A 27,385-nucleotide genomic window follows, 5' to 3' on the forward strand; every position below is an offset into this window, starting at 1 on the left:
CCCTTTTTTAACATGCGATATATTAGAGAGAATTTACACTTTGATATCTTAATCCTTTTCTGTTGAAATTCATGACTCTTATATAGATGTATATGTGTTGCGACAGTGGTATAGTGTGTGCATGACGACACTTCAACAAAAATCCTGGTTCTGCCCATGCTTTGCATAAATACAGAATACTTTTAGTTACTTTGCATAGTGTGGATGGACCCAAGGTCACAAAATGGTCGCAATATCTTCTTATAAAGTCGGATATAATTATAGATAAAGCTAGCAGTTGTTAATGATGAGATGTATCGAGCATGACAAATAAAAACAAACTGCTTGACATCTTGAGATCGCATTTTAAAACTTAAACGATCTCTAAACCATAGAGTGATATTACACCTTGAGAAAAGGATTTGTAGTCCTTGAATACTACTTAGACTGGAATTTTACAGTATTTTTCTCAGCACGAACCCTAGTTTTACATGCGAAAACATATCAAAAATTATGGGATATCATCCCCGATATTTTTTCGAGTTGTCTATCACTAGGGCTTCCTCAGTGGAAAAAAAAAATATCCCGCCCTGTCTGATATACTTCTAATATACATGATGTATATTTGAAACGGCCATAATTTTTGCAAATATAGCTGTGTACTGCTGTGTATATATATATATATATATATATATATTCAATTTTCAAGATCTCAGCTAAGCAGCACCCAATCCTTGTCTTTTGGTAAATAGAAATACTCAAAAAAACCTTCATCATTTACCTTGCAATGGTTTTCAATAAGTTGGTCATTCAGTGTATTCGGTAGCTAAAGAGGTCTTCTCATTCTGAACTGATCTAGTTTGCTGGCGCCGGGTACATAAAGCTTTCACCTTGGATTGTCACAACTTATATCCCAACTTATATCCCGACTTGAATATGAATTCTAATCTACTTACGCAAAGCCTATAAGACTGCTGAAATATTGCATGCGAACTAGCAGCTTATTATAGATCGACACACAAAGACTTACAAATTTTAAGGGCGTTTTTTCAAGTGAATTGACAGTTCCGAAGGTGTTAAAAAATCATATATTTGCATACTTGCTAAAATTAGGGACATCTGTGTTGTCCCTTTTAGTGCTAGCTCAAACCCATGCATCACTTCGCAAAACCATTAAGTGATCATCACACATTTTTAATATTAATTCTCATATATACATTCTGTAAAGTTAGGTTTAAATTCAAAGATGTTCAGCAACTTGAAAAAAAAAGTTTACGAGAGAAAAACTAATGAATTTCCCTGGATGTGAAGTGGAATGTCTTATGTCGGTATTTACACAAACAGCTGAAATCTAAAAATCGATCAAATTTATCAAACCAAGGTTTCATTGAAGGCCCCGTCCACACATATATCCGGATGTTTGAAAATGGATTTTGTCACTTTGCGGATTGGCCTTGAAAACGCAACTAGCTCGAAATGGATACTTGTGGACGGGAGAAAAGGATTTGATAACGCTACGTGTGGACGAGAAGGTCTTTTTGAGAACGGACTTTTAAAGAATCCTTTTTTCAAAAAAAAATCCGGATACGTGTGGGTAGGCCTTTTCATTTTATTCCATCATTTTGATCATCCACAGGACTTCCTACGCAACACCTGTAGCTTTTTTTTTTTTTTCTTTTCTTTAAACATATTTACTCTCTGTGTTCTCTCCAAGAGCTAGGCTCATCGTGGGAGATTACACAGTTAACAATAATTACAAGGTTTCTGGAGTTTTAGGAAAAACGAAAAAAAAAAAAAGTTTAACATATTAACAAAAGAGAGAGAGAAAAAAAAACAACTTATATATATATAGAAAAGTACAGGGAAATTGCATGTAATGATTAGAAAGGAAAAAAATATATATTTATTATATAAATTATATGTATTTATAAGTATATTTATAGAAAAAGTACAACGGAAAAGAAAATATACACCTGTAGCTGGAAAACCAATTTACGAAATCTTAAAAAAAAATTGGGGAGAATAGCAATTTATTTCATCTCATTTCCATAAGCGTTCAAATGCTCACGAGAATTGATGTCAGTTGATGATCTATTCTTTTTTTATTTTTTTATTTAACCATATATTTTCTCATTGTTAGCTCTAAGAGGCTCATCTAGGGAGATCACAATCTATTCTTGGTAATAAGTAAGTCTCACTAGTCTATGTTTTTTCTTGTTGTTTTTGTTTTTGTTTGTTTGTTTGTTTGTTTGTTGTTGTTTTTTTTTGGCGTCTCAATAGCAAGGAGCGATCGGAGCGGCATGAAGTTTGGATGTCATTAGATACCCCTATTCAAATTTATTCGAAATTTCTTTTTATACTGAAGGGCGAGAGTGGATTTTCATTAAGATGTATAGTTTTAAACTGACGAGAAATTCTTAATAGAGCTTTTATCATTATCACGGGTGGTTTTGGTTCTAATCAGTCTAATTCTATCTAGAAGGGCCTAGATGTCACCCTGCGGTTTGATTCCGTAAATTCTAGTCTTATCTTGTGCTGAAACCTACTGGCTTAAGAGACTGAGCTGATCTCTTCCTTTCTTCCGCTCTCTTTCTTTCTTTCTCTCTCTCTCTCTCTCTCTTTCTCTCTTTCTTTCTCTTTTTTTATTTCAACCTGGGGTTCAAAATCATTAAAAAGTATAACTAAAAAAAGAGTTCAATCCTTAAAAGAAAACGGAAAATATTATGTTTCGATGCTCAGATTAAGAATATATAAGCACATACTGTCTAAATAACGACGAAGTTGAAAAATATATATTTCATACCTTAAGCCTTGAAGGAGCTTGAGCTTAAGTTCACAGCACCTGTATCGATTCAAATTCCTTATTATGTTCGCTTTTACACTTGAACTTGGACTTGCAATCCTTTCGACAGCGCTCAAATCTGATTGGTTGAAAGTAATGTATAGCATCTTCATTTTCATTGTCGGGATAATTTTTCATTGCGAGTGGAAATGAACGTGTGAGGTAATAGCCGCCGCCATCTTTGAGTGAGATTTGCCAAAAACTAATGATGAGATATGACATTGCCGTTCTAATACTAATTCGTTATGTTTCTTGTTTCGCTCTCTAATAAGGCTTTTCATAGTTTAAGAATCGATTCCACTGCGCCTGCGATTTTATCCCGAATTTCTCACCTTGTTTTGTCTAAACCTTCTTTTGTTATTAATTAAACAAAAGAAGGTGAGAAATTCGGGATAAAATCGCATGCGCAGTGGAATCGATTCTTAAGCTTGAAAAGGCTTATTAATTGATTGATTTGTTTACTATCTTCTTTAATCTTTTTTTCCATTTATTCCTTCATTCCCTTAGGTATCTCAATCATTGATTCACGTACTCTTTTTTCCCCTCATTTATTATCTCTTTCATCTTTTCGCTCGTTGATTAATGGACTACTTTGACGACCCGGCGGCCATCTTCGATCGCAAGGCATTTCGGGTCGTCCCGGAGGCAAATAAAGATTTGTTACAGTAATGACGGATTTTAACAGCTTACCACAAGAGAATACAATAAAAGATAAACTAAGGCGGCACCTTTACCCATAAAAGAAAGACAAACGCGCGATATATGTGCTATATAATGTGGTTAAATGTAATTTAGGCTAAGTTAGACTCGAGGTCAATGACATCTCGCAGTAGCGTTGTCCGGACGCATACCGCTATCTCCGCTGTCAACGCATTTATTACCTCACGCGATCGTTGATCGACTCAGCTAGCAAGTTGTTTATAGCATGTCGCAATCTATTCTAGTCGATCTCTGTGGCCTGTATGAGATATGGATCATAGCTATCATTACGAAATTCGATAAGACGCTACACACGTGATCACGCTAGCTTAATGCCAACCACGCGAACCTTTATTCGCCATCGCTATCTATCGCTAGCACTTGCTATACGACGCTATTACGCTATTACGCTATTACGCTACAACACGAGTTTAATTTAATTTTTCATCATGCCACCGAAACGTTCGCTGACAAACCTCAACGAAGAGGTTCCTGAACGAAATCCGCTCAGCAGCACTCCGCAATCAACGTCCACCGTGACACTCTCACAGGAATACCGACGGGAGCTCGTGGACGAAGTAGTCAGGGCTGTTCTTGCCGCTACACAGCAAACGGCCATCTCGCAATCGCCTGCAGCAACGACAAGCCAACCAGTATTGCCACTGCAGTCAACAGCCCAGGACACACCAGGTACGTCCAATGTGTTAGTACCAAACTTTGTAAACACGTTCTCGCTCGCGAGCGTAAATACAACTAGTACCGCTAGCATAGTGACTTTGCCTATCCCGCAAGCTCGTTCGCTAGGAGCTGTTGGCGGTCCTCCCAGCTCAACGACTACGGTTTTATCTGGCTCCCTCACGTCGTCAAAGACCTTCGCAACGCCAGCAGTTGTTCAGCCCTTTGTTATTGGACCTGGTGCTTCTCCGGTCCCGGCCAAATTAGTCACGCATATCGTTAGCGGGAAGTTCCTTGATTTAGGCGAGCTAATCCCGTCCAATTTGGTCGAGGCGGCAACCGAGCCACAAGTGTTCCTCGACGGCCATATTGTTTTGACTGCTGGGCCTAAGCGTAATAAACGCAAGATCGAGGACATAGTTACATGGATTGAGACATTCACTAGCTACGCCCTGGTTATGTCTGAGTACTTCCCCCACCGCTGGAAGGATCTATCGCTTTATAAGCTGCTCATCATACGCACGTACAGGCAGTTCGGCGGTAAAGCTTGGCTGAATTATGATAAGGCCTTTCGGGAGCACGCGGCCGCGACTAGCCTTACCAACTGGGCTAACATCGACACGCAGTTGTATAGCTTCTACACGGCTGGTCCAGCGCATCGTGCTAGCTTTTCCCACAACGGCGATGAGGAGCAACCAAGGGGTTCAAACAGCAGTGGTGTCATCTGTCGTTCATGGAACAAAGGGCAATGTTCCTCGCGCTTCTCCTTGTGCCGTTTTGCCCACAAATGCTCTTCGTGTGCTGGTCGTCACCGCCTCGTAGAGTGCCCGGAATTTTTCAAAGAAAAAACTGAGACGGAGCGAAAACGACGAACTCCGTCTCCCGAGCTTTCAGCAGATAAATTGAAAACTAAAAGACGCGAGCTTTCAAAAAGTTTTTTATATCATGCTTTGTTAGTCATTATTTTGTTTATCGGTCATGGGTAACTCATGTTTATGTTATACCTATCAAGTTTATTAGCTCTTAGTTATCATGCTACACTGCCGTGACCAGAATTGCCTTTCTGGAGTCTTATATTTGATACTACTGTGCGTCTTAAAAAATTCCCATAGCGTGCCGTTTCTTGGCATGTATTCTGTTCCGTGCTATCGGTTCGTGGTCCGAGGCGTTGTTTGCATATTTGTTCTTGCTATGTTGACACGTCACGTCACTTCATTTAGCGCTACTTAACATGTCTCCTGTCAGTTCGTTTATCTCAACGAGACAGCGCGACGCGCCGTGACATTTTAGCTCTTATCTCCTGATGGCTCAGGTCATCGGCACGCCATAATCTACGCTCTGGGCTGATGTTTATTTACTCTTACTTCGCGGCTAATCGGCTTTGTAATGTTCACATTAATTGTATAATTCATTCAAAGTCTTTGTACCATCTGTTGTGTGACTTTGCGTATTCATTTCAGCGTTGTGTGGCCTCCCTTCTGTCTCCGAGGTTACCCCTCTCCGTGTGGATTGCTTTGCAAGGGAGTTAAAATTACACCCTGACCCCGTCAAGGTGGCATACGTTTTAGATGGCATCCATGATGGCTTCCACATCGGCTTTCAGCACTCGATGAAGCTCAAATTGGCCAAAAACAACAAACAATCCGCCATGCAAAACCCAGTGGTGATTGATTGCTATCTTCAAAATGAAATCCTTCGGGGTAGGGTTGCAGGGCCCTTCGTTCATCCTCCATTGCCTAACTTGCAGATCAGCAGTTTTGGAGTAATTCCCAAGCGCGGGCAGCCGGGTAAATGGAGGCTGATAGTCGATTTATCATCGCCCAGGGGGTATAGCGTTAACGATGGGATCAACCGTGAGGAATTTACGTTGCAGTACGTCACAGTCGACGAAATAGTCAAAATGGTGTCCAAATTAGGCGTCGGTGCAATGATGGCTAAGTTTGATGTCGAATCAGCATATCGTAATATCCCCATCCATCCATCCGACAGACATTTATTAGGCATGCGGTGGAAAGACAAATACTTTGTAGATCTTGCGCTACCTTTTGGCCTTCGCTCAGCTCCATTTATATTCAATTCGGTGGCCGCTATGGTGGAATGGATTCTAGCTAACAATTATGCAGTTTCACACTTAGTCCATTATTTAGATGATTTTGTCATGGCGGGGCCCCCATGCTCGGACGCATGCGCACACAATCTCACCACATCGGTACGGTTGTGCGAAGACCTTGGCCTCCCCCTACATCCGGACAAATGTATCGGACCTGCTTCGACTCTAGTAGTCTTAGGAATCGAATTAGATTCAATTAATCAAATTGCTCGTTTGCCTGCAGACAAACTCTCGAACCTGCAGCAGCTGATAACCAGGTGGCGGTCGCGCCGACACTGCAACAAGCGCGAGCTTGAGTCGCTAATAGGCCACCTTCACCACGCTGCCAAAGTGGTGTGGCCCGGACGCACCTTCATCAGACGCCTAATTGATCTGCTTCGCTGCTTTCGCAACCCGGCGCATCCCATCCGACTCAACGTGGAGTTCCGTCGCGATCTGGAATGGTGGTACCAGTTTCTCTACTCCTGGAACGGGGTAAGCTTCTGGCTTTACCCCGGCATCCCAGTCGTACATGACATAGAGGTGATATCTGATGCCTCGGGAGCAATAGGCTATGGGGCGTTCTACAATCAGGCGTGGTTCAACGGTCGGTGGCGTGCGACACAGAAAACAGAATCCATTGCGTACAAAGAACTCTTTCCTATTGTACTAGCGGCCCATGTGTGGGGGCACGAATGGTCGAGACGACTCGTGCTCTTCCGCTCAGACAATGAAGCAGTAGTGGTCATCCTGAACCAAAGAACATCAAAAGTTCCAGCTCTTATGCGGCTCCTCCGAAGCCTTCTGTACGCAGCAGCTCGGTTTAGCTTTACATTCTCATCCGAGCATATCCCCGGAATCGATAATTCGATTGCTGATGCATTGTCTCGCTTTAATTGGCAGGAATTCAGACGGGCAGCACCTTCAGCGCAGCTACAAGCTACGCCACTGCCAACACATCTCATCGCACAATTAACCGGTCCCTACTAGACAGCCAATGCCAGGAACTTCTACTCAACGGCCTCGCACCAACTACACGTCGTACGTACGCGTCAGCCCAAAGGAGGTTCGTCGACTTTTGCAATCAGCTTGGCTCAGTGACGTGCCCCACGGACGAAAGCACTCTTTGCCTTTTTATCACACATTTGTCACAGTCTATACAGCACAAATCCATTAAAGTCTATTTGTCTGCCATTCGATCCCTCCACATTGAACAGGGCTTCGCCGATCCACTGACGAACTGCCACAGGCTTCAGCAGGTCTTCCGCGGAATAAAACGCGCACAGGGTTCGGCATCCTCGCAACGCCTGCCCATCACCGACTCGCTCATGCTTCACATACACAATGCCCTCGACCTGGCAACTTTTGACCACATCATGTTTTGGGCTGCCTGCACACTGGCCTACTTCGGTTTTTTGAGATCCGCCGAATTTACAGTTCCCCTTATTTCAAAGTTCGACTCTGCCATCCATTTACAAGTTTCTGATTTGGCCTTCGACAAGTTAGACCGACCCTCCTGTCTCCGAATATGGATAAAAGCATCTAAGACGGATCCCTTCCGAGAAGGCTGTCACGTGCACATCGGCTTAGGCACTTGGCCACTATGTGCGGTCTCAGCGATGAGTGCCTATCTGCACAAGAGAGGTAATTGCCAAGGTCCTCTGTTCATGCTTCAAAATGGCCAATCCTTATCGCGCGAGCTGCTGTCCTCCTGGCTAAAACGCATATTTGCAGCAGCCGGTATACCAGGCAATTTCTCTAGCCACAGCTTTCGAATCGGTGCGGCTACAGTCGCTGCTCGCAATGGCGTCCCCGACCATCTCATCCAAGCACTAGGCCGCTGGACCAGTACCGCCTATTTGTCTTACATCAGAACTCCTGCCGAAGCGCTAGCCAAAGTAACGCAACAGTTGTCATAAACTTCTATACGACAGCAATGATAGATGAGACGAAACGCATATTTGCAGCAGCCGGTATACCAGGCAATTTCTCTAGCCACAGCTTTCGAATCGGTGCGGCTACAGTCGCTGCTCGCAATGGCGTCCCCGACCATCTCATCCAACAGTTGTCATAAACTTCTATACGACAGCAATGATAGATGAGATGAAACGCATATTTGCAGCAGCCGGTATACCAGGCAATTTCTCTAGCCACAGCTTTCGAATCGGTGCGGCTACAGTCGCTGCTCGCAATGGCGTCCCCGACCATCTCATCCAAGCACTAGGCCGCTGGACCAGTACCGCCTATTTGTCTTACATCAGAACTCCTGCCGAAGCGCTAGCCAAAGTAACGCAACAGTTGTCATAAACTTCTATACGACAGCAATGATAGATGAGATTAACAATTAAAAGAAAACTGTTTAACCTGCTGCTTATGTGTCTTGTTCGTTGTTGCGCTCTCTCCTGTTTGTTGCCAGTTCCTGAGCTTGGTGCTTGGTGCACTTCGGTGGGGAGGTCCTGGTTCCCTGTCCCTCTCCTCCAAGCACCTTGGAGAATCCATTGGGTGGTGACAGGGTGACCATGGTTACCGCTAATTTGTGCCTGGCTCCGCCCATCCCACCGAATATGCACCTAACGCCAAGCTCATCATTAACGATGAGTTTAAATGTGGTTAAAGGTAATTTAGGCTAAGTTAGACTCGAGGTCAATGACATCTCGCAGTAGCGTTGTCCGGACGCATACCGCTATCTCCGCTGTCAACGCATTTATTACCTCACGCGATCGTTGATCGACTCAGCTAGCAAGTTGTTTATAGCATGTCGCAATCTATTCTAGTCGATCTCTGTGGCCTGTATGAGATATGGATCATAGCTATCATTACGAAATTCGATAAGACGCTACACACGTGATCACGCTAGCTTAATGCCAACCACGCGAACCTTTATTCGCCATCGCTATCTATCGCTAGCACTTGCTATACGACGCTATTACGCTATTACGCTATTACGCTACAACACGAGTTTAATTTCCCGCCCGCCATCCCTACCACTGGTACAGGTAAGTAGAGGTAAGTATTCCATTGACTGATCGCGGTCAATGTGACAGGTGTTCGGTGGGTGGTGACAGGGTGACCATGGTTACCGCTAATTTGTGCCTGGCTCCGCCCATCCCACCGAATATGCACCTAACGCCAAGCTCATCATTAACGATGAGTTTAATATATATATATGCTATATATGTTCAGTCATCTTAGTTTTGCCTCCTGGCAGCAAGATGGCCGCCTTACATATCGTCTAAGTAGTCCATTAATCAGTTCACTCATCTACGCATTCATTCACTTACCATCAGATTCATTCACTCAATCATTTAGTTATTTTTTCGTTCATTCATTTGTAAACTTCAGCTGATTTGGAATAGTGACATAGAAATGAAGTCACTGCAAAACTAAGGTGTTATGAATCCTGCGAAAATTTACCAGCGAAAAATAAAAGCATGTCTGCCATTGAAATAAAAATATAAAATCCAGGAAAGTTATATATTTTTTCATCTTTTTTTAGTGGCCTGATTTCAAGAGGAAAAGTGACCATTTTTTTGCAAATTTTCACGATTCTGATTGACTGACGTTTTTTCTCAGATCAAAGATCAACTGTTTTAAACCTCATTCAATATTTCATACACTTATCATATATTCACTCTAGATCTCTCTATCATTCCGCATTCAGTAGTTACGTTCATCCATGATCAGTAGACTGAACTTGATTCTTTTATTCATATATTCACTCTCTCTATCATTCCGCATTCACTAGTTACATTCATCCATGATCAGTAGACTGAACTTGATTCTTTTATTCTGAAGTTCAACCTGGACTTGAAACCATTGTTTCGTGACCAGTCAAGTGAATTCTATAAAGATCTTTTGGCTTCGAGAAATAACATTATTTCTATGGATCTAGCAGATACGTCCCTAAATCTCAGTGCTATCTTATTCACTTCCCCTTACATTCTGTTTTAAGATAGACCTCTTTGCGCGCCGTGGGCACGTTTTCCCATTTCAAACGCATATCTCTGTACTGTGATATGAATACACTGGGAGCTTTAGAACATGAGAGAAGCGAGCAAAAGAACACAACAGCTTTTCGATAGTGTCTATACGAGCTCCCAGAAATGCTTTACACCTATTGTATCCAAAAACATATTTTTTAATAGAATAATAGAATGATAGAATGATAGAAATAAAACATATTTTATTTACAAAAAAAATCATAAGCTTACATTTGTTTTTGTATCAAAATTTATTTTATGCATTTATCATATAAGATTTAAAAAATGCCAGACATTAGATAGGTATTTTCGTAACAGCCAAAAAGCACACCTCATAATATTATCACAAACTACATTTCTGATTACGACAAAAAAAAAAAAAAAAAAAAAGCATATTCCTCTCCTCACGTACATATTTAAGGACCAATGGTATATCAATCTAACTGACTAATAGTTTATCTATTCAAAGCAATAAGAACATGGTCTCCGAAACAAATGGACTAGGTAAGTAGAATCCAAAAAACAAATAGACAGTCTAGATCTTAATGCGCGATCCAAGTTGAGCAAAATTGAAACACACTTTGCAAATATGCTGTCATGTGTGGGTGAGAACAAATTATGTTCGAAGGCTTAAATAAACAATGTTGATCAGTGAAGTGCGTCAACACTTAGAAACATACCTTATCTTCTAATTTATGTTTGTGGAAGTTAAGTTTTTTTTCAATATTTACTTCAGCAGTAAAATTTTTTTTCATGTTGAATTTTGCGGAAAGACAAAAACTTAAACCGATGTGAAAGCGGTTAGGGAGTCACGTATGATTTTTTTTTTTGAAAGTCGGCAAGCGAGCGGCAATTATAATATAATAATAATATAATCAAATATAATTTCTAAACAAATAGGCCTGATATATCTTCTCTATTTAGTTGCGTAAAAAAGAAAAGAAAAAAGAAAAGAAAAAGAAAAAAAAAAAAAAAAAAAAAAAGAAAAAAAAAAGGTGTCTAAAGCGGGACAGAACACATGCAGTAAAACTTTGAAATAAAAACAATTTTGGTGCTGACAAAATTCAGCTTTTTAGCTATACCTGTATAAAGAGTTCCGCTCTACCGCTCTGAGCGCATGCTCAAGGTGTCAAAGAGTGGACCATGGGTTGTAAAAATTGCTATACTTTGGTATATATGATTTTGAAAGTAGGTTAACGCTACTCGCTCATGAATATTTGATGAAAATTTTGCTTGGAAGGAAAAACACAATTAAAGTATAGCAATTTTTACGTGATCCCACTTTTTGACCACTTGAGCATGCTTATAGTAGCAGTTGCGCGGAACTCTTAATTGCGCTAAAATATGTATCACTCAACCAGAACATTCATTGCACAAAGACACAAGATATTTTTTGTGTCTTTGTTTAATTACTGCGATTTTCGTAAACATGCGAGCTCTGTGTCTCCAAGTTGAACGCTGAAATTTGGTTTTTCGCTGCAGTCAATTAAACCTAATAAGTCGGTTCTTTCATATTTTTGACTTAGCGGCAGCGAAAAAACACTGAAATTTCAGCGTGCAACTCGCAGACACAGAGTGTGTATGTTTATGAAATTCGCAGTAATTTTCTGGTTGAGTGATAGCAACTATTAGCCATTAAATAGCTATTATTTGTCAGTATCAACTTTGTTTTTATTTCTTGTTTTTAGGGCACGTTCTCCAAATGTTTTCGGTTGCTACACATTGTCTAGTTTATTTTATTAAATCTAAAGGACGACTATAACTACGAAAATCAACCGAATTCTAATTCAATAATAATCACAGGCTATTTTATGTAAATAACTCCTTGACTTACTGTAAGTTTCATAAACATGCGAACTCTGTGTCTGCGGGCTGTAAGCTAAGAATTTGGTTTTTCGCTGCCTCTAGTCAAAAATATAAAAGGTACCGACTGATTAGGTTTGATTGACGGCAGCGAAAAACCAAACTCCAGCGTGCGGCTGCAGACACAGAGCTCGTATGTTAGACCAAAGGTTGTTTGAGGGACTTTCATTACTTGTGATTAGAATCCGCAATTGTTCCATCCATTTTCTTCAATACTGAATATGAAACTAGCGGACAATTTGATTACATAATACAAAGAAACCGAAGTTAAGTGTTTAAGTAAGTGACGCGATTGATTTCTTTGAAAAATTCGTAAAAATATAATACTTCGAATCGGAATATCGAGAAAAAATTTCAACCAGGGATTATTAGTTATAAATAAAGCCATATATACGATTGAGGGGAGGGATTTTTAGAAGTCACCTTTTTAAAACATAAATCAGTGTCTTCAATTTAATCTAGTGTTTATGTAAATGACGTCACTGATTTCTAAAAATTCGTTTAAATATAATACGAATCGGAATATCAAGAAACATTTTTAACCAGGGATTATTAGAACGTACCCTAATGAATAATAATAGAAAGTTTCAGTCGAATTAAGATTAAAATCAAAAAGCTCTCACCTAGTTTAATGATGCTTACAGAAAGTTCATGATGAATGACGATGCTTGTAATTAGAAGTTTGTAAATAATATTTTTTTCTAATATAGAATTTTTTTTTAGATATCTCTAGTAGAATATCTAAATCGGAATATACGTCTTTGATTTCTGTATATTTTTTAGAGAAGTAACTAACCTTTTGCTGTTAATCGTTGTCTCTTCGCTCGAGGACTTCCTCGGCTTCCTTCTCACATACAAGTTTCAAGTGAACCGATCGAGCTATGTTTAAACTTGCTGTCAGCAGAGTCGCTTTTCAGAATATTTTACCTGCAATCGAAATATTTTTTAAAATTATTAGTTTAAATAAAATCTTTACGAGAAGAAATATTTAGAGTTAACCTTTTATGAAATCGATGGTAAATTTATTTCGCCCATAGCATTCGCCATTTTGAAAAATAAAAATCTAAAAATATATAGCCAGTTGATGACATCACGACACTTAACCAACTGCATACGTACAGTCGTTGGAAGAAAATTTTACTTTAGGGGTTACAAAAAAGTATTCCATTGGACAAAAAGAAAAAAAAAATCATATTAAGACTATCTTTTAAACCATGGCAAAGGAAACAACGGATTCAATGATAGACTTAGCAAAAAGGCTTTTCTATGTTGACTGGAAAAATAATCTTATAATCCCTTCATGATAAAATCCTTGTCAATTGATATTCATTCGTTTGAGGTTTTGCCTCAAGGCTGCTGCTGCACAATAGGACACACTTGAACTGCAGGGTCACCGTAGAGGTATATTGCACATACAATACGATGTCATAATCCTATTCAATTAATGTCGTTAAGTGTCTGTCTTTGGCTTGAAGGGCCACTTATTAGAGCTGCACCAGTCTTTTTTGCAATATTACACAGTCAGTCAGCCGGTCGGTCGGTCGTTCGGTCGGTCGGTCGTCGGTCGGTCGGTCAGTTACTTTCATTAATGAAAGCTTCAAAGCAAGATGGAGATCAAACTTCCAATATAATACAGTCAGTCAGTCAGTCAGTCGGTCGGTCGGTCGGTCGGTCGGTCGGTCGGTCGGTCAGTTACTTTCATTAATGAAAGCTTCAAAGCAAGATGGAGATCAAACTTCCAATATAATACAGTCAGTCAGTCAGTCGGTCGGTCGGTCGGTCGGTCGGTCGGTCGGTCGGTCGGTCGGTCAGTTACTTTCATTCATGAAAGCTTCAAAGCAAGATGGAGATCAAACTTCCAATATAATACAGTTAGTCAGTCGGTCGGTCGGTCGGTCGGTCGGTCGTTCGTTCGTTCGTTCGGTCGATCGTTCGGTCGGTCAGTTACTTTCATTCATGAAAGCTTCAAAGCGAGATGGAAATCAAACTTCCAATAAAATGAATCTTTGAACCCCTTGATAGGAACGCATGAGCTGGTTTGACTATAAAAATGCATTTTTTAAGATCTCCCTTGAAATCCAATTGCCCTATTTCATGATGACGTCACATCAAAACAAACTATTGTTTTAACGCTAGGGATCATAATAATCAATAATAATGATAAATAATAATAATAAAATAATAACTCTTTATTCAATTGATTAATTACAAATCAAAAATGCACAATAAAAATACATAAATGAATTCTAAAATTATAAAACTACTATAAAACTATCAAAACTCTTTTTAAATCTATTAGCATTAATTGCTGGCATTACGCAAACACTTTTCCTAAGATTATATGAACTATTTTTTTTTTTTTTTGGAATAGGCACTAAGTTATTCAAAGGATTGTTTTCTTTTCTTGCTCTTTCAAAGTTTTTCTATCTGATTGTTCTAACATATATGGATACTAAGGCGTTGTGAGATATATCAAGTTTAATTGTAAAAAAAAAAAAAAACAAAACAAAAAACAAACTAATCCTAGATACAATTAATGCATTAAATAACGTACTTACCTCCTTTTGGGTGTAACCCTCCCTCCGTAATGATTTGATTACATAAAGGGCTTTGTTGGATTTACTTAATACCTCCTTAACATGATCCCCAAACCGACAGTTTCCCTGGAAAGTGACCCTTATTATTTCCAGACATTGTGGGCGCTGGAGGGGGATGTATTGACAACAACACATCTTAAATCCCAATGAAATTTGGTTTATGAGCTGATGAAGGCAAGAACAACTAGATATTATGCTAAAATCTCGAAAGAAGAGAATGAAGCTTAAATTTTGCCTAAATTTCTATCATTGTAACCGATGTAAACAAACTGTGACGCCATTGTGAATTGTCAGTTAAATCAAACACTTAGAAAAAAAACACCATTATAGACAAATTAAAAAGCCATAAGATTCAATAAAAATGAAAAATAGCTATCATGAAATAGCTATAAAAGCCATACGATTGCCGGCCGATGGATTTCTGAAGTCATCTTTTTAAAACATAAATCAGTGTCTTAAATTAAGATGAAAACTGGCGAATGAACGGTGAAACACAAAATCTAGAAAGTACGTCTAAAAATCATAATTTTTAATTGCGGGCCCTATATTATATTTTAATTGAAAAAAAAATCTCAAGCTAGACAAGAAAATTACCGCATAAGTGAGTAAAAAATTTTATTAGTTTGAACAGGGAATAAAGCTGTCTAAAGCCTCACCTTTCGACGTGAATTTTAACCATTCCTCCTCATGATGAAAGCGTGAAAAGCAAAATGCGTCGCTTTTCACTTCGAAAACACACAAAAAAAATATCCCAATATAGGTTCGCAAACGATATTTCTACAAAAGCCAGTCGAACAATACCTTACTAAAAGCACTAGGAATAGAAAAAAAAAAAAAAAATTAAAAGCTTATTGAAGCTTAAGTTCCAATTTGTAACACACCCTGGGCACTGAACTTTTAACATTCTTTTTCGTTTGCAGCTATGCATCGTCTCATTTTACAGCTATTTTAGTCGTAGCCAACTGTATTTGTCATCGATATTCACGGCATACCTACGATCCGCAAGTATGAGCATTGGTGCATGGAAGTTATATAGTGCTAAATCATGTAAGAACGCGATTCGAACGCCGGAATAAAGTCGAACAAAGCTATAACAAACGAATAGAAATATGAAAAAGCAAAAAGAGAAAAGAAATTAGTTAAAAAACGGAAAGTTAACTGACCAACTAACCATGCTCTCTCAAGGACCATCTCGGTTTGTAGAACAACCTTCCGCCTTTCGCCGCACAATGAGAATTTGCGAAATCTTTCCGGTTTAAAATAGCCCCAATTTATTAATTCCTTTTCAACTTATACAGCTATTTGAAAAAAGGTTGAATACTGAATACTGCATACTAAATGGTGCATTACAAGACCGAAGTGCATTGTGGGTCATGGTGACATTGTCTAAAGTTGAATTAATAATAATTTTTAAATCTATTTTTAGTGTATTCCATCTGAAACAATATACTAACTACATGTAGAGAGTTAATTGCTGTATATTTACTTTTTATTTCAAATTAACGAGACCCACAATGCACTTCGGTCTTGGAATGCACTATTCAGTATGCAGTATTCAGTATTCAACCTTTTTCAAATAGCTGTAAGTCCGGGTCGTCCTTCACGAATTTGCAAGATGTGATCCTATTGGAGGGTACACATGTGTAGAACAATAGATAACAATGTCCTTTCCCCGGAAATTACGAGATCCTAAATTTCTTTTCAAAAAATTGATATCTCAAATTTTTAAAACAAAGTGTCTTCTAATTTTTCGTGGGTAAAAACGATACTCCAGTTCACAACTAAAATTCGGAAAATGAACGATTAATTCTCCTGTTTACTTTACGAAAGTCAATAGACAAAAAAAATAGAAGGAAATAAGGTCTTCTATAGGTGAAATTATCTACAGTGATTACAAAATAACTACTTCTTCAACCAATCGGATCAAAGAAAAATGAAAAATTAATGGGTAAGCAATCCTTTTTGTTTGCAAAATACTGGATATTATAAAGGAGCTCTCGTTTAAGTACGATACAAAACGCACAAATATCACACTAAAACAGTGGGATAGCGTTTGAGAAACTAAATAAAAATCGTAAATAAAAACGAATTTGCTTTCAAAGACTTTTTGATGCGAAAAAAAATAATAATAATAATGATAATAATAATAATAATAATAATAATAATAATAATAATCTGCCCTAACAAAATTCAGTCGATTTTCAAATTCTAACATAACTTGTTTTTCTTTTTATTTCATATTCTTTCTAATTAGCTTTCCCGTCTATATTTCTCCACCTTATTCTATTATTTTTCATTTTACTTAAATTAATTGTATTACGTACATTTTAACAGTTATTCGCCGAAGACGAAGAGATTATTGGTGAGACTATTCACCATAATCCCTTAGCCTGTGGGGAATAATTCTTCTATTTCTAGACTTGAATGTCAGAGAAATGTCGAAATTGAGGATTTAAAAATTAAAAAACCTTTATGATTATCGTCTCAGAATCACAGCTCGACCGACCAATCACAGCTCGACAAACTCTACTAATATTCAAGTCTACAATTCTATACTACTTTCTTTTAACTCATGTCATGTCATTTCAATTTTTTATTTCACTTCAGCCTTCCCTCTTCTCTTCTCTTCTCTTCTCATCCACCTAAAATTAGATTTAGCTTTAAAAAACATCTGCTTAGAACGCAATATTCTTGAAGGAAACAATAATTCCAGCACTTCAAAAACCATACATCGAAGATTGGAGGCACTTAGTCTTAAAGCTTGAGAACGAAAAGCGTTTAATCGTAACCTAAAAGACGAGTCGGACGACACGAAGGCTTAAAAGTAACACAGAAAACGGTTGTCTTTTTTTTTTTTTTTTTTTTTTTTTTTTGTAATGATAACAACTACTCTAGAATAAAATGATAAAACTAACGGAAACGATAGCTTGTACATTTAACCAACATGGTGGTCGTGACGTCACACTGAGTTGCTCTTTCCATTTCTGGAGGTTGTGTTTGCACAACTGCTCCTATTAAAGGATATAGACACGTAGCCTATCAAATCAAGCTTTACTCTATATGTTAGTGTCGAAGTTGAAGTAGAGAAAGCTCACTCCATATATGGCATGATCAATTCCATATTTGGATCGTGCGGAAAAGCGGCAAACAAAAAAGCCGTCGTTTCATAACGAATTCGACATATGTGTATGGAATAAATATATACCGTATACTATACCGTATATATGTAATATATATGTGGTTAGCCCGAATATACGGAACAATGCCATATATATATTTATCGTATATATATATGATATATACTCATATATATATTTCATTCCATGAATATTTATTGCCATACAATATTGTCCCATGTGGCACCTCATATCTGCGAGCTGGACGCTGAAATTTGGTTTTTTAGCTGCCGCCAGTCAAAAATATGAAAGCTACCGACTGATTAGGTTTGATTGACGTAGACGAAAAACCAAATTTCAGCGTGAAGCTCACAGACACAGAGTTGCATGTTTATGAAAATCGCAGTAACGGCAAAAATCAACAAATAAAAATAGTGAACTGACGCGAATTTTTTAAAAAAGTATAACAACTTACGAAACCTGGCTGTAACTGGATTGTATAGAATATGTACAGACCATATTATATTATATCTGGTCGGTTGTTTTTCTTTATCTTCCTTACCTTTACCTTTATCCGTCTTTTTCGGCCGGCGGCCTAGTCTGGCACTTACTGATCAAATTACCAAATGCCCGTATTTCTAGTTGTATTGACCTTTTTTTTACCAATATTAATATCTTCAGGTGTTTTCCAAGATCTGTTCTCGTGCATTCTCTACCATTGTACTTAGTGTAAAGCCCGGATTAATGTAGACTAAGGCCAACGGAAATTAAATAAAAAGCTTGTAGGTAAACAGTCGAAGCCTCATTTCATGAATATCTTTTTTTAATCGTCCATCTTTTAAGTTCATTTGTGAGAAAATATATTAAACTAAAACAAAAAGCTTGTAGGTAAAACAGTTGAAGTCTCAATTTAGTATGAATACCATTTGTGTATCGTCAATCTCTTAAGTTCATTTGTAAGAAAAACTATTAGCACAATGGAAGTATTTTTCATTATGTTGAAAGCCTTAACCGGAATCAATTTGAAAGAACTGAACTCGAAAGAACAACTCACAGTGTAACTCTTACGTGATGAAACTTAACAGCAATCACGAAATGGAATAAAATTGTAAAATATTTAAAAGAACTAGTATCTGGCTAAGAAATCTTTCCTTCCCCTGAGTCAATGCATTAGACTGAAAGGAAATGAAATAATCTCCTTATAATTCCCTTTTAAAATGAATATATTATATCTTTTCATTAAACGAAGAATTTTATTAAAATTGATATCATAGAGTGAAGGCAATTAACCCGTGAAATAAAAAAAATTTACTAATAAATCGCTGATAGAATTCCATTGACTGTTCTCTTATTGATCGACGTCTTAAAGTGTTCAAACATCTAGTTGAACTCAAGCGCAGTGAGAGTTTAGTAACTTCACTCTATATCAAAACAAAAATAAATAAATAAATAAATAAATAATCAAACAAACAAACAAACAAACAATAAAATAAATAAATAATTAATTAAATAAATAATTAATTAAATAAATAAATAAATAAATAAATAAATAAATGAATAACTAAATAAATATATATAGAATTTAGACCAAGGCATCCGTGACTTGTAAACGGGCGTCCAGCTGACTTGCAATTTATAATGGTATAAATAAGAAGTAGCGTTAAAGGTCGAATAGAATAGACATTTAGTCTCCTGTAGCACATAGTCAGATGAATGTAAGGGCTGTACGCCTAATTACACTGACAGCATTTATATAGCCCATTTGCCATTAAGAAAACAAGGTATTAGAGAGAGTCTTGAATTTAAAACTCATTTGCAAAAAAAAGAAAAAGAAGATATTTGTGAATTGAGAAAACAACTTAGTATGTCTGTCAAATTTTTAAACATGTTTCAATGAGGGGGGGGGGGGGGGGGGGGGGACAATGCGGTAGTCTTCATCGATGTCATTCGGTTCGGCTGATGTGAAGTTCGACGCTTGACCTCTATTAACTATGGTCCAGCAAACAACGCTACTTTTAAGTCTTGATGCGCGTGTACAGAATTGTTTAAGATCAAAACCAATCTCGTACCCAGAGTCTGCGTTTCCTCTGGCCTGCGGCGAAGAACGAGGGCTCTGGCATAATTTTTTGAGACCAGGATTTCTTGGACTTCCGGTATAACAGCGAATGTGTTCAAAGACTTGCCAATGAATTAAAAAATATTTTCCCGATTTCAAACTTTTACTATGATCTTTTTTTCTTTGATTAATATTTACTTTGATTATTTTGATTGGTTATATATCACTTTTCGAAAATTGCGCATGCGCCAAAATATGGATTATGCCAGAGCCCTCGTTCTTCGCCGCAGGCCAGAGGAAACGCAGGCTCTGGGTACGAGATTAGACCAAAACAGGTTTGCTTCGTAAAAGTACTAAGCATCAGTTGTTGTTGTTTGCTGTTACAAAAATGTTGTCACTAAACAAATGCACGTAGCGGCCCTAGCGGCGCCAACCAAATAGCCCACTTCCGAGATATGCTTCGCTTGTCACGCACAAAGGTTTCAGTATGAGGCTACGTGCTAAATTAAATTAATTCTTACCGCCTGTCACGAGTGACTGAGCATTTATCACGTACCCTCATACTGAAACCTTTGTGCGTTACAAGCGAAGAATATCTCGGAAGTGGGTTATTGACGTGTAACTAACAGGTGACTACGAAGTGACAATGGAACACTTGTTATTGGTTAGGCATTTGCACAATTGATCTGTCTATTGACAAACCATTAAAATGAGGGAAGTTTCACTTACATGTGCTATTAAATGAAGGTCGAGAAAAAAGTTCCCATTTCAATAATGTTTTTCTCTAGTATTTTCCCTTATAACTATCTTTCCCTTTATATTAGTCTAAGACTTTTAAAAATAAGAAAAGTTTTTGTTGGAATCTCTTGAGAATCTCTTGAAAGCCCGAAATGCACGCCTATGGAGGCTTTGCACGACCACGTGATGGCAGCCATCACAAGAAGCAAGAATAATTGAATCAGATCTAATCTGTTTTACATGAGAAAGAACTCAGTTTCCCAGGAAAAAGAGACTCTATTGTTGTGCCTCCTATGATGATGGTGCAAAGCCTTTTTGGATGTTTTGAATCAGCTAAATGTCACAAAAAGATAGAATTTTCCCAAAGCACATTTTTCTTAGCCTGCGTCACACCCGGAATTTTCTTCTTAAATACTTACGAAGAAAATTTCGGATGTGACGCAGGCTAATTACGTGCACTAGTACTTCCACGACAGCAACTCATTTGAATAAATATCTAATTAGGCCACGTGCGAAGCTTTATGATTATGGTCCTTCGTGTATAGTACAAACACGTGGATCACCAAATACATTTATTGGTGGGAATAATATAATGTACTATATACGACGTTCCTACCTTTCGACAACGATAAAAAATTACAAATTTCTTACTACAGTTCACTACTCTACAACGCTATTATCGAATAACTGCCAGCACTACGTGTCTGCTGATCTTTTATTACGGCTATCTTCATAAACATGCGACCTTGGTGCTCTTGAGTTGCACGCTGAAATTTGGTTTTCCTCTGCTGTCAATCAAACCTAATCAGTCGGTAACTTTCATATTTATGACTGGCGGCAGCGAAAGACCAAATTTCAGCGTGCAAATCAAGAGCATCGTTGTCGCATGTTTATGAAAATAGCTGTAAAGGTTAGATGCAATTAATTTTGGAAATTTTATTTCAAAGAGCTTTGATATCGTGATAGAATTGTATTATCTCAAATTGCGTGGCTTAATCTTCTGGTCATTCTAAGTATTCATGGCAGTTTTTAAGGGCGGATCCAGCCAAATTTTAGGGTGGGGGGGGGGGGGGGGGGGGGGGCTAATTGAGTTTCTTCCGTCAACGCAACGAAAAACGATATGAAAAAACATCGTTTTTTCTGCTGAAGGAGGGGGGGGGGGGGGGGCTTCAACCCCCCTTTGCCCGCCTGGATCCGCCCTTGGTTTTCATTTGCATAGATTTATCGAATTCAATAATAATAATAATAATAATAATAATAAAAATGTGAAGGACTGAAAAAGATCTACTAGATATAAGGTCTACGAATACCAAATAATCTGCACAAATCCTTACAAAATATGTCTATCTGTTTCGACATCAAATTGAATTTAAAAAAAAAAGTGAAGGACTGAAAAAGATCAACTCGACATAAGGTCTACGAATACCGAATAATCTGCACAAATCCTTACAAAATATGTCTGATCTGTTTCGACATCAAAGTGTTTTCAAATTTTGCCTAATTATATTTTGCCTATAGTATGATCACGAAAAACTTAAATTCGTATTTTAGTCTACTAAAACAAAAATGAGCGAAAATAGAAATATAATAGAATAAACAAAAACAATAGTCAGACTCGCAAAAAAAAAGGTTTCAGAAAATGAATAACAACATTAAGGAAATTGTTTTACTTACTTATAACTGAACCCTGAAGGCAGTTCATGATATGTCAAGCCAACCCAACCGAGAGCCAGAGATTAGTAAAGTCAAGTCGCGGTAAAGCTCGCTTACATACTGTAAATCAGTATTAGTGATTGTACTATAATATAAGTATTTGCGATCTCTCTATCTCGCGGAAACATCAAAGAGCACTATGTTATTGAAGAATTCTGCAAAACACATACTCACTTGGAATATTTGAATAATCTATGAATTGTGATGGCGATAATGAATGCTAAAATGACTCAATGGAAAGTTGGAGCTAAAATAATCCTTTGTCTTGCTATCTGCGATCTTTTCACAAATAGAAGATAGTTTGATTTTCCCCTGTTTCCTTGTGTATGGAGATAACAAGTATTCAACGCGGTATGGTAAAAGGAAGTGAAAGAAAATAATCTGATATTTAGATATCGTGGTTAGAGTTCGTACAGAAAACACATAAATAATATTTAATATTTACAAGTCATGGAAATTCGAAAAAGCATGTTAGTATGATCCTTAATATTTTCCCAATTCACGAGAAGACATATGTTACGAAAATATTAATGTAACCCACTCAAAAAAAAAAAAATCTTATTCACATAAGAAACTGCATGAAGCTGAAAAGGTCTATTTAGATTCGTAGTTATGGGAAATTTTTTTAGGCTCGAATATACATTTCGCTTTAAAAATATCTATATCAAATTTAGCTTTGAATTAACTTTGAAATTTGCTATTAATAACTTCATATTTGTAAGACTGCCAAGGTTTTGCTATAGCAATAAATAATAGTAATAAATAATAGGGATCATTTCAAAATAATTAATGATGTTGTCCAATGTCGCCCACAATCAAAGGGGGAATTTATATATTTCTTGACTTTTCTTGGGTAAGATCAAAATTTCAATTCAATCTATGGAGTTAAACTCCTTAAAGAAAATGAGCACGTCTTGAGAAGGATATTAAGGATTACCATGCGGGTCCTTGATGTTTTGATGTGACTTCACATATATTATTTAGATTGACTTGGCAATTAAACGCTTTTACTTTAACGTTTTTAGGCTGAGTGTCTCCAAACTACAATATTAATGAATTTTGAAGTGCTTGAATATTCTTACTCGCGGTTAGATTATATTATTATGTAAGATAGTTTTTGAGGAGAAGAGAAGAGAAGAGAAGAGAAGAGAAGAGAAGAGAAGAGAAGAGAAGAGAAGAGAAGAGAAGAGAAGAGAAGAGAAAAGAAGAGAAGAGGCATAATAGAGTTTTGGTGGACGCCAATCAAAGTGTTTCCAAGCATCGTCGGAAAACATAAAAAATCCTAAGGGCACGTGCCTATGGACTGTCATGGAAACGCATTGATTGACGTCCACTAAAACCTACTCGTCACGATGGCAAATTGTATGATTTTACGCGAGTGATTGAGAAGCGCTCTAAACCACGTACGCTGAGATCATATATATGCCGCAGTATGTACATACATCCGTTTCACTTTATTATGTAATGTTTAATAAACGAGCAGGAGTGTTTTATCGGGTATAAAACACGAGGCGCAGCCGAGTGGTTTTAGACCCGATAAAACACGATCTGCGAGATTATTGAACGGCTTAGAAAACTCATGATGTTTGTTCTCATACTGTACCGATTTCTTTACGAAATGAACCAAGTTTGATAGAGAAAATCCAAGTTAAAGTTTATGCAAATGAAGACGAATCTTTATCAGATATAAAATCACCTTCATGGTCATGATTTCTATTGTGTTTTCTTCATGAATTATTAATGAGTTTTCTAACTCAAAATACATCATCTAGTTTTGCGATTTAATCACTGCTAAATAGTCGAATAAGTTTAACAGATATAGATCACCTTTATCGTTCCTCTTTAAAATCCAACATTTCCGTTCGACTCTTTTTGAAGCGCTGATCATTGAAATAGTTTTTAAGCAGCATGTGGTTTTGGAAAGGTCATATCTTATGTATTTATTTTTAGAATAAAACTAGTTAGTTTTGGTAGAAATTTGTTTTAGAGCCATGTAAACATGGTTTTTGTTTATAAGTTTATCAGTTGTTGTAACGTTATATAAAAACGAAGAGAAGAGAAAAAGAAGAGGTGGAAAGAGAATAAAACAGTAAATTAAAGGACCGGTGAAAACTGATGGAACAAAAAGTGGATAAATTAAGAAAGAAAGAAAGAAGTTAGGGAATTTATTCACAAACGAGTAAGATAAGGAAAAAGCTAACGGCATTTAGACAAAAAAGGGATAAAAAATATATTTGAAGCTTAGCTATTTCCTGTATAAGGAGCTTTTAAGACCCTCGACACATTCAATCAAAATAAAAAACGCAGTTTAAATGAAAAACTAAAAAAGCATCGGATGAAACGAGCGAGAAAGAAATTAAGATCCGTAATCAACTTTACCAGACCATTACCGATACTATCAAGCAATTTCTTCTTAAAATATAATCTTGATATTTCTATTGAATTGTCAACGTTACCTGAGGATTAATACAGCTGACTTGAGCTCTTTGTAATTTTGAAGTTTCTTAGTGTCTGTGCAGCCTGCTTCCTTACTTTTCTCCCAAGATACTTGTTCTATATCCAGCGAGTTTGGCGTTTGAAGGCAGATGATAATCAGATATCAGTAGGGCCTTAGACTGAGCTGATGATGACTGTGTGACAAACTTGAAGTTCCTGACCTGAAATAAAACCGAATCAAAATTTTTTTCTTGCTTCTATGTCTTGACCCGAATATAATATTTCTAAAAATAACAAGACTAGTTGTTTTACACGACCAATTTATAAGGCTACGGCCCGAAAAAGGAAAACAAATTATATATGTAGTTAATACCACATCTACATAAAATACTTGTTTCTGATTAGTTGATAGGCCAATTTGGTTGAACAAGTTTAGTCTTGAAAAAAGGTCGATTCCTTGCTCTAGGGAGCAAATTATCATTGAATACATAAATGTTTTTGTTAACACGTTTTTGTTTTGCACTAAAGAAGCAAATTAAGATTATACACGGCGCTAAGTGTTCTGATAAAAATTCCAAACACAAGCGAAATGTTCCATAGAAACGTCTCATGTAAAGTATGACAAAAAGTGTTCTTTCTACGCGTGATAAAGATGCAAGACACAAAAAGATCATTTGTGGAGAGTTTTTATTCTAAAATTTGAGTTTTGCATTTATGTAGTGAAAGTGGGTGTAGCTCTGGATAAAATAAAGCGGCAAACACGGGCTACGCTCCTTAGGAAAACGAGAAAAATAATCGATACATGTTACTGCCATCATACATGCTAACTCGGTAGCTGCAAGCTGCTCGCAGAAATTTGGCTTCAGGCTTATTCGTCACCGGTTTCTCACACGTTCTATTATTAGCGAATATCAATGGTTAAAGCTTTGGAAATATTTGTGCTGAGCAAGTAGTTTAGATTCACCGTAAACTGTCCTAACTCACAGATTAAACCTCTGGGTTGATCAAAGTCAGGGCATGGTTAACTCACAGATAGTAGGACCCTAAAACAACCTCTAGGCTGATCTAAGTCATGGCATGGCTAACTCACAGGTCGAACCCTGAAACAACCTCTGGGCTGATCTAAGTCAGGGCATGGCTAACTCACAGGTCGAACCCTGAAACAACCTCTGGGCTGATCTAAGTCAGGGCACTGCTAACTCACAGATCGAACCCTGGAAAAAGAACAAACCCGGAAACAAACTTTGAGCTGACCTAAGTCAGTGCGAGGCGCAGTAATTAATTCCGATCACAGATCGGATTGAAATTTAGCGCTGTTGCTGGGGTTTTATATGTTATAATTTGGAAATGCATCGTTTTTAGAACAAGTACGTTAAATGCTCATTTCTTTGCATATTCATAAAAACATCATGGCAAAAAACAAATGAATAACATATAGCGAGTTATAGAGAAATAATCATCTCATTGCAACGTACCAAGCTTCTTCTATTGATTCTATCCTCGATTCTTCCCGACTCACGCTCTTAAAATTTTCGAATCGTTTTTCAGTTTGTAGCTGTTGTATTGCTGGTTTTCAATCATTCCCAAGGGAGTGAAATAACAAAAAGACACGGCAGCCATGTTGGAGGATATAACAAAAGAATTCATTGACAATTCTTTTGTTAAATTCATCCAACATGGCGACTATGACGTCATGTGCAAACGAAAAATAGCGCCCTTTCTATGTAGATACAAGTCAATGTCATTAACACTGTCCACCTAAAAGACATTTACACATTTAGACTAAAGTGAGCCTGAACTTTAAATGTAAAATTCAACTCTTGAATCGAAAATCCAGAATGCCCCGACCATTTAGTAAGGATTTAAGATGGAGAATGGTATTTCAGCATTTGTTTTATGACAGAACGTTTGAGGAAACACGTGATATTTCTTTTAGTCTAAATGTGTAAATGTGTAAATGTCTTTTTTCGGTGGACAACGTTAATGACATTGACTGTATAATCAAAAGCGCTTTACATCGAGTATGAATGTCAGATTGCCAAACTGATACTGATTTAGCCTAATGAAGCAGTCAAAAGTTATTATTTATTTTATTCTTTTGCGCGCACGCAACGTGGCTTCAAATTCCCAGTCTCATAGCGTCATGCTAATAACTTTGCGCAATAACTTCATTTTTTGGCAGCTATTCATGTTACACTCACCTTTCGTTCGCTGGAACTCAAGAAAGATAGAAACGGGGCACAGCACAGTTCTTTGCAGCTAGTCGAGAAGATACAGCTTCCTTTGCTCTCAATCCTCTTCTTTCTTGATTCCTTGACTTCAATTGACCTCATTTCCTCTCTCGTGCAGAATGGTTCATTAGCTGGTTCATTAAGCTTTCAACAGAATTCTTTCTGGCTGACAATACATAGTGCTCAGTGTTGAACCACCATTTGGAGCAGAGAATGAGCGTTCTTAGACTTTTATCAGCTGATTGAAACCGAGCAATTGCTGGGTTTTACTTGACGTCATTTCCTGTCTTGAGGGATGTAATTCTTTTTGACTGACAGCACTTTTTCCCATATAAATCCTTAAAAAATATTCAATTTTATATTCAATGGCA

The 27,385-nt window shown here is 37.5% G+C and overlaps 1 protein-coding gene across 5 annotated transcripts in view; it reads right to left on the bottom strand.

Annotated features, from left to right (window-relative positions):
• Positions 1 to 27,268, bottom strand: part of LOC116290290 (histamine H2 receptor-like) — a 32,739-nt gene extending 5,471 nt beyond the window's left edge. The window contains exons 1-3 of one of the 5 annotated variants that reach the window (XM_089032607.1): positions 26,985 to 27,256; positions 24,804 to 25,004; positions 12,924 to 13,054 (exon numbers count right to left, since the gene is read on the bottom strand). Coding sequence is in view for 1 of the 5 variants with exons in the window: in XM_089032610.1 (XP_088888736.1) it covers positions 24,876 to 25,004; positions 26,985 to 27,116 (261 nt within the window). In the remaining 4 variants the exon portion in view is untranslated. Of the gene's footprint in view, positions 1 to 760; positions 1,007 to 12,923; positions 13,055 to 13,126; positions 13,326 to 18,402; positions 18,446 to 19,140; positions 19,262 to 24,803; positions 25,005 to 26,984 lie in introns of those variants that run through there. The other 4 variants (XM_089032610.1, XM_089032609.1, XM_089032608.1 and 1 more) reach the window with 4 other exon arrangements.
• Positions 27,269 to 27,385: the final 117 nt, after the last annotated feature.

This window comes from Actinia tenebrosa, unplaced genomic scaffold (assembly GCF_029948245.1).
Source record: "Actinia tenebrosa isolate PJP-AT-01 unplaced genomic scaffold, QUT_ActTen_1.0 PGA_scaffold1__47_contigs__length_23844297, whole genome shotgun sequence".
Classification (NCBI taxonomy): domain Eukaryota; kingdom Metazoa; phylum Cnidaria; class Anthozoa; order Actiniaria; family Actiniidae; genus Actinia; species Actinia tenebrosa.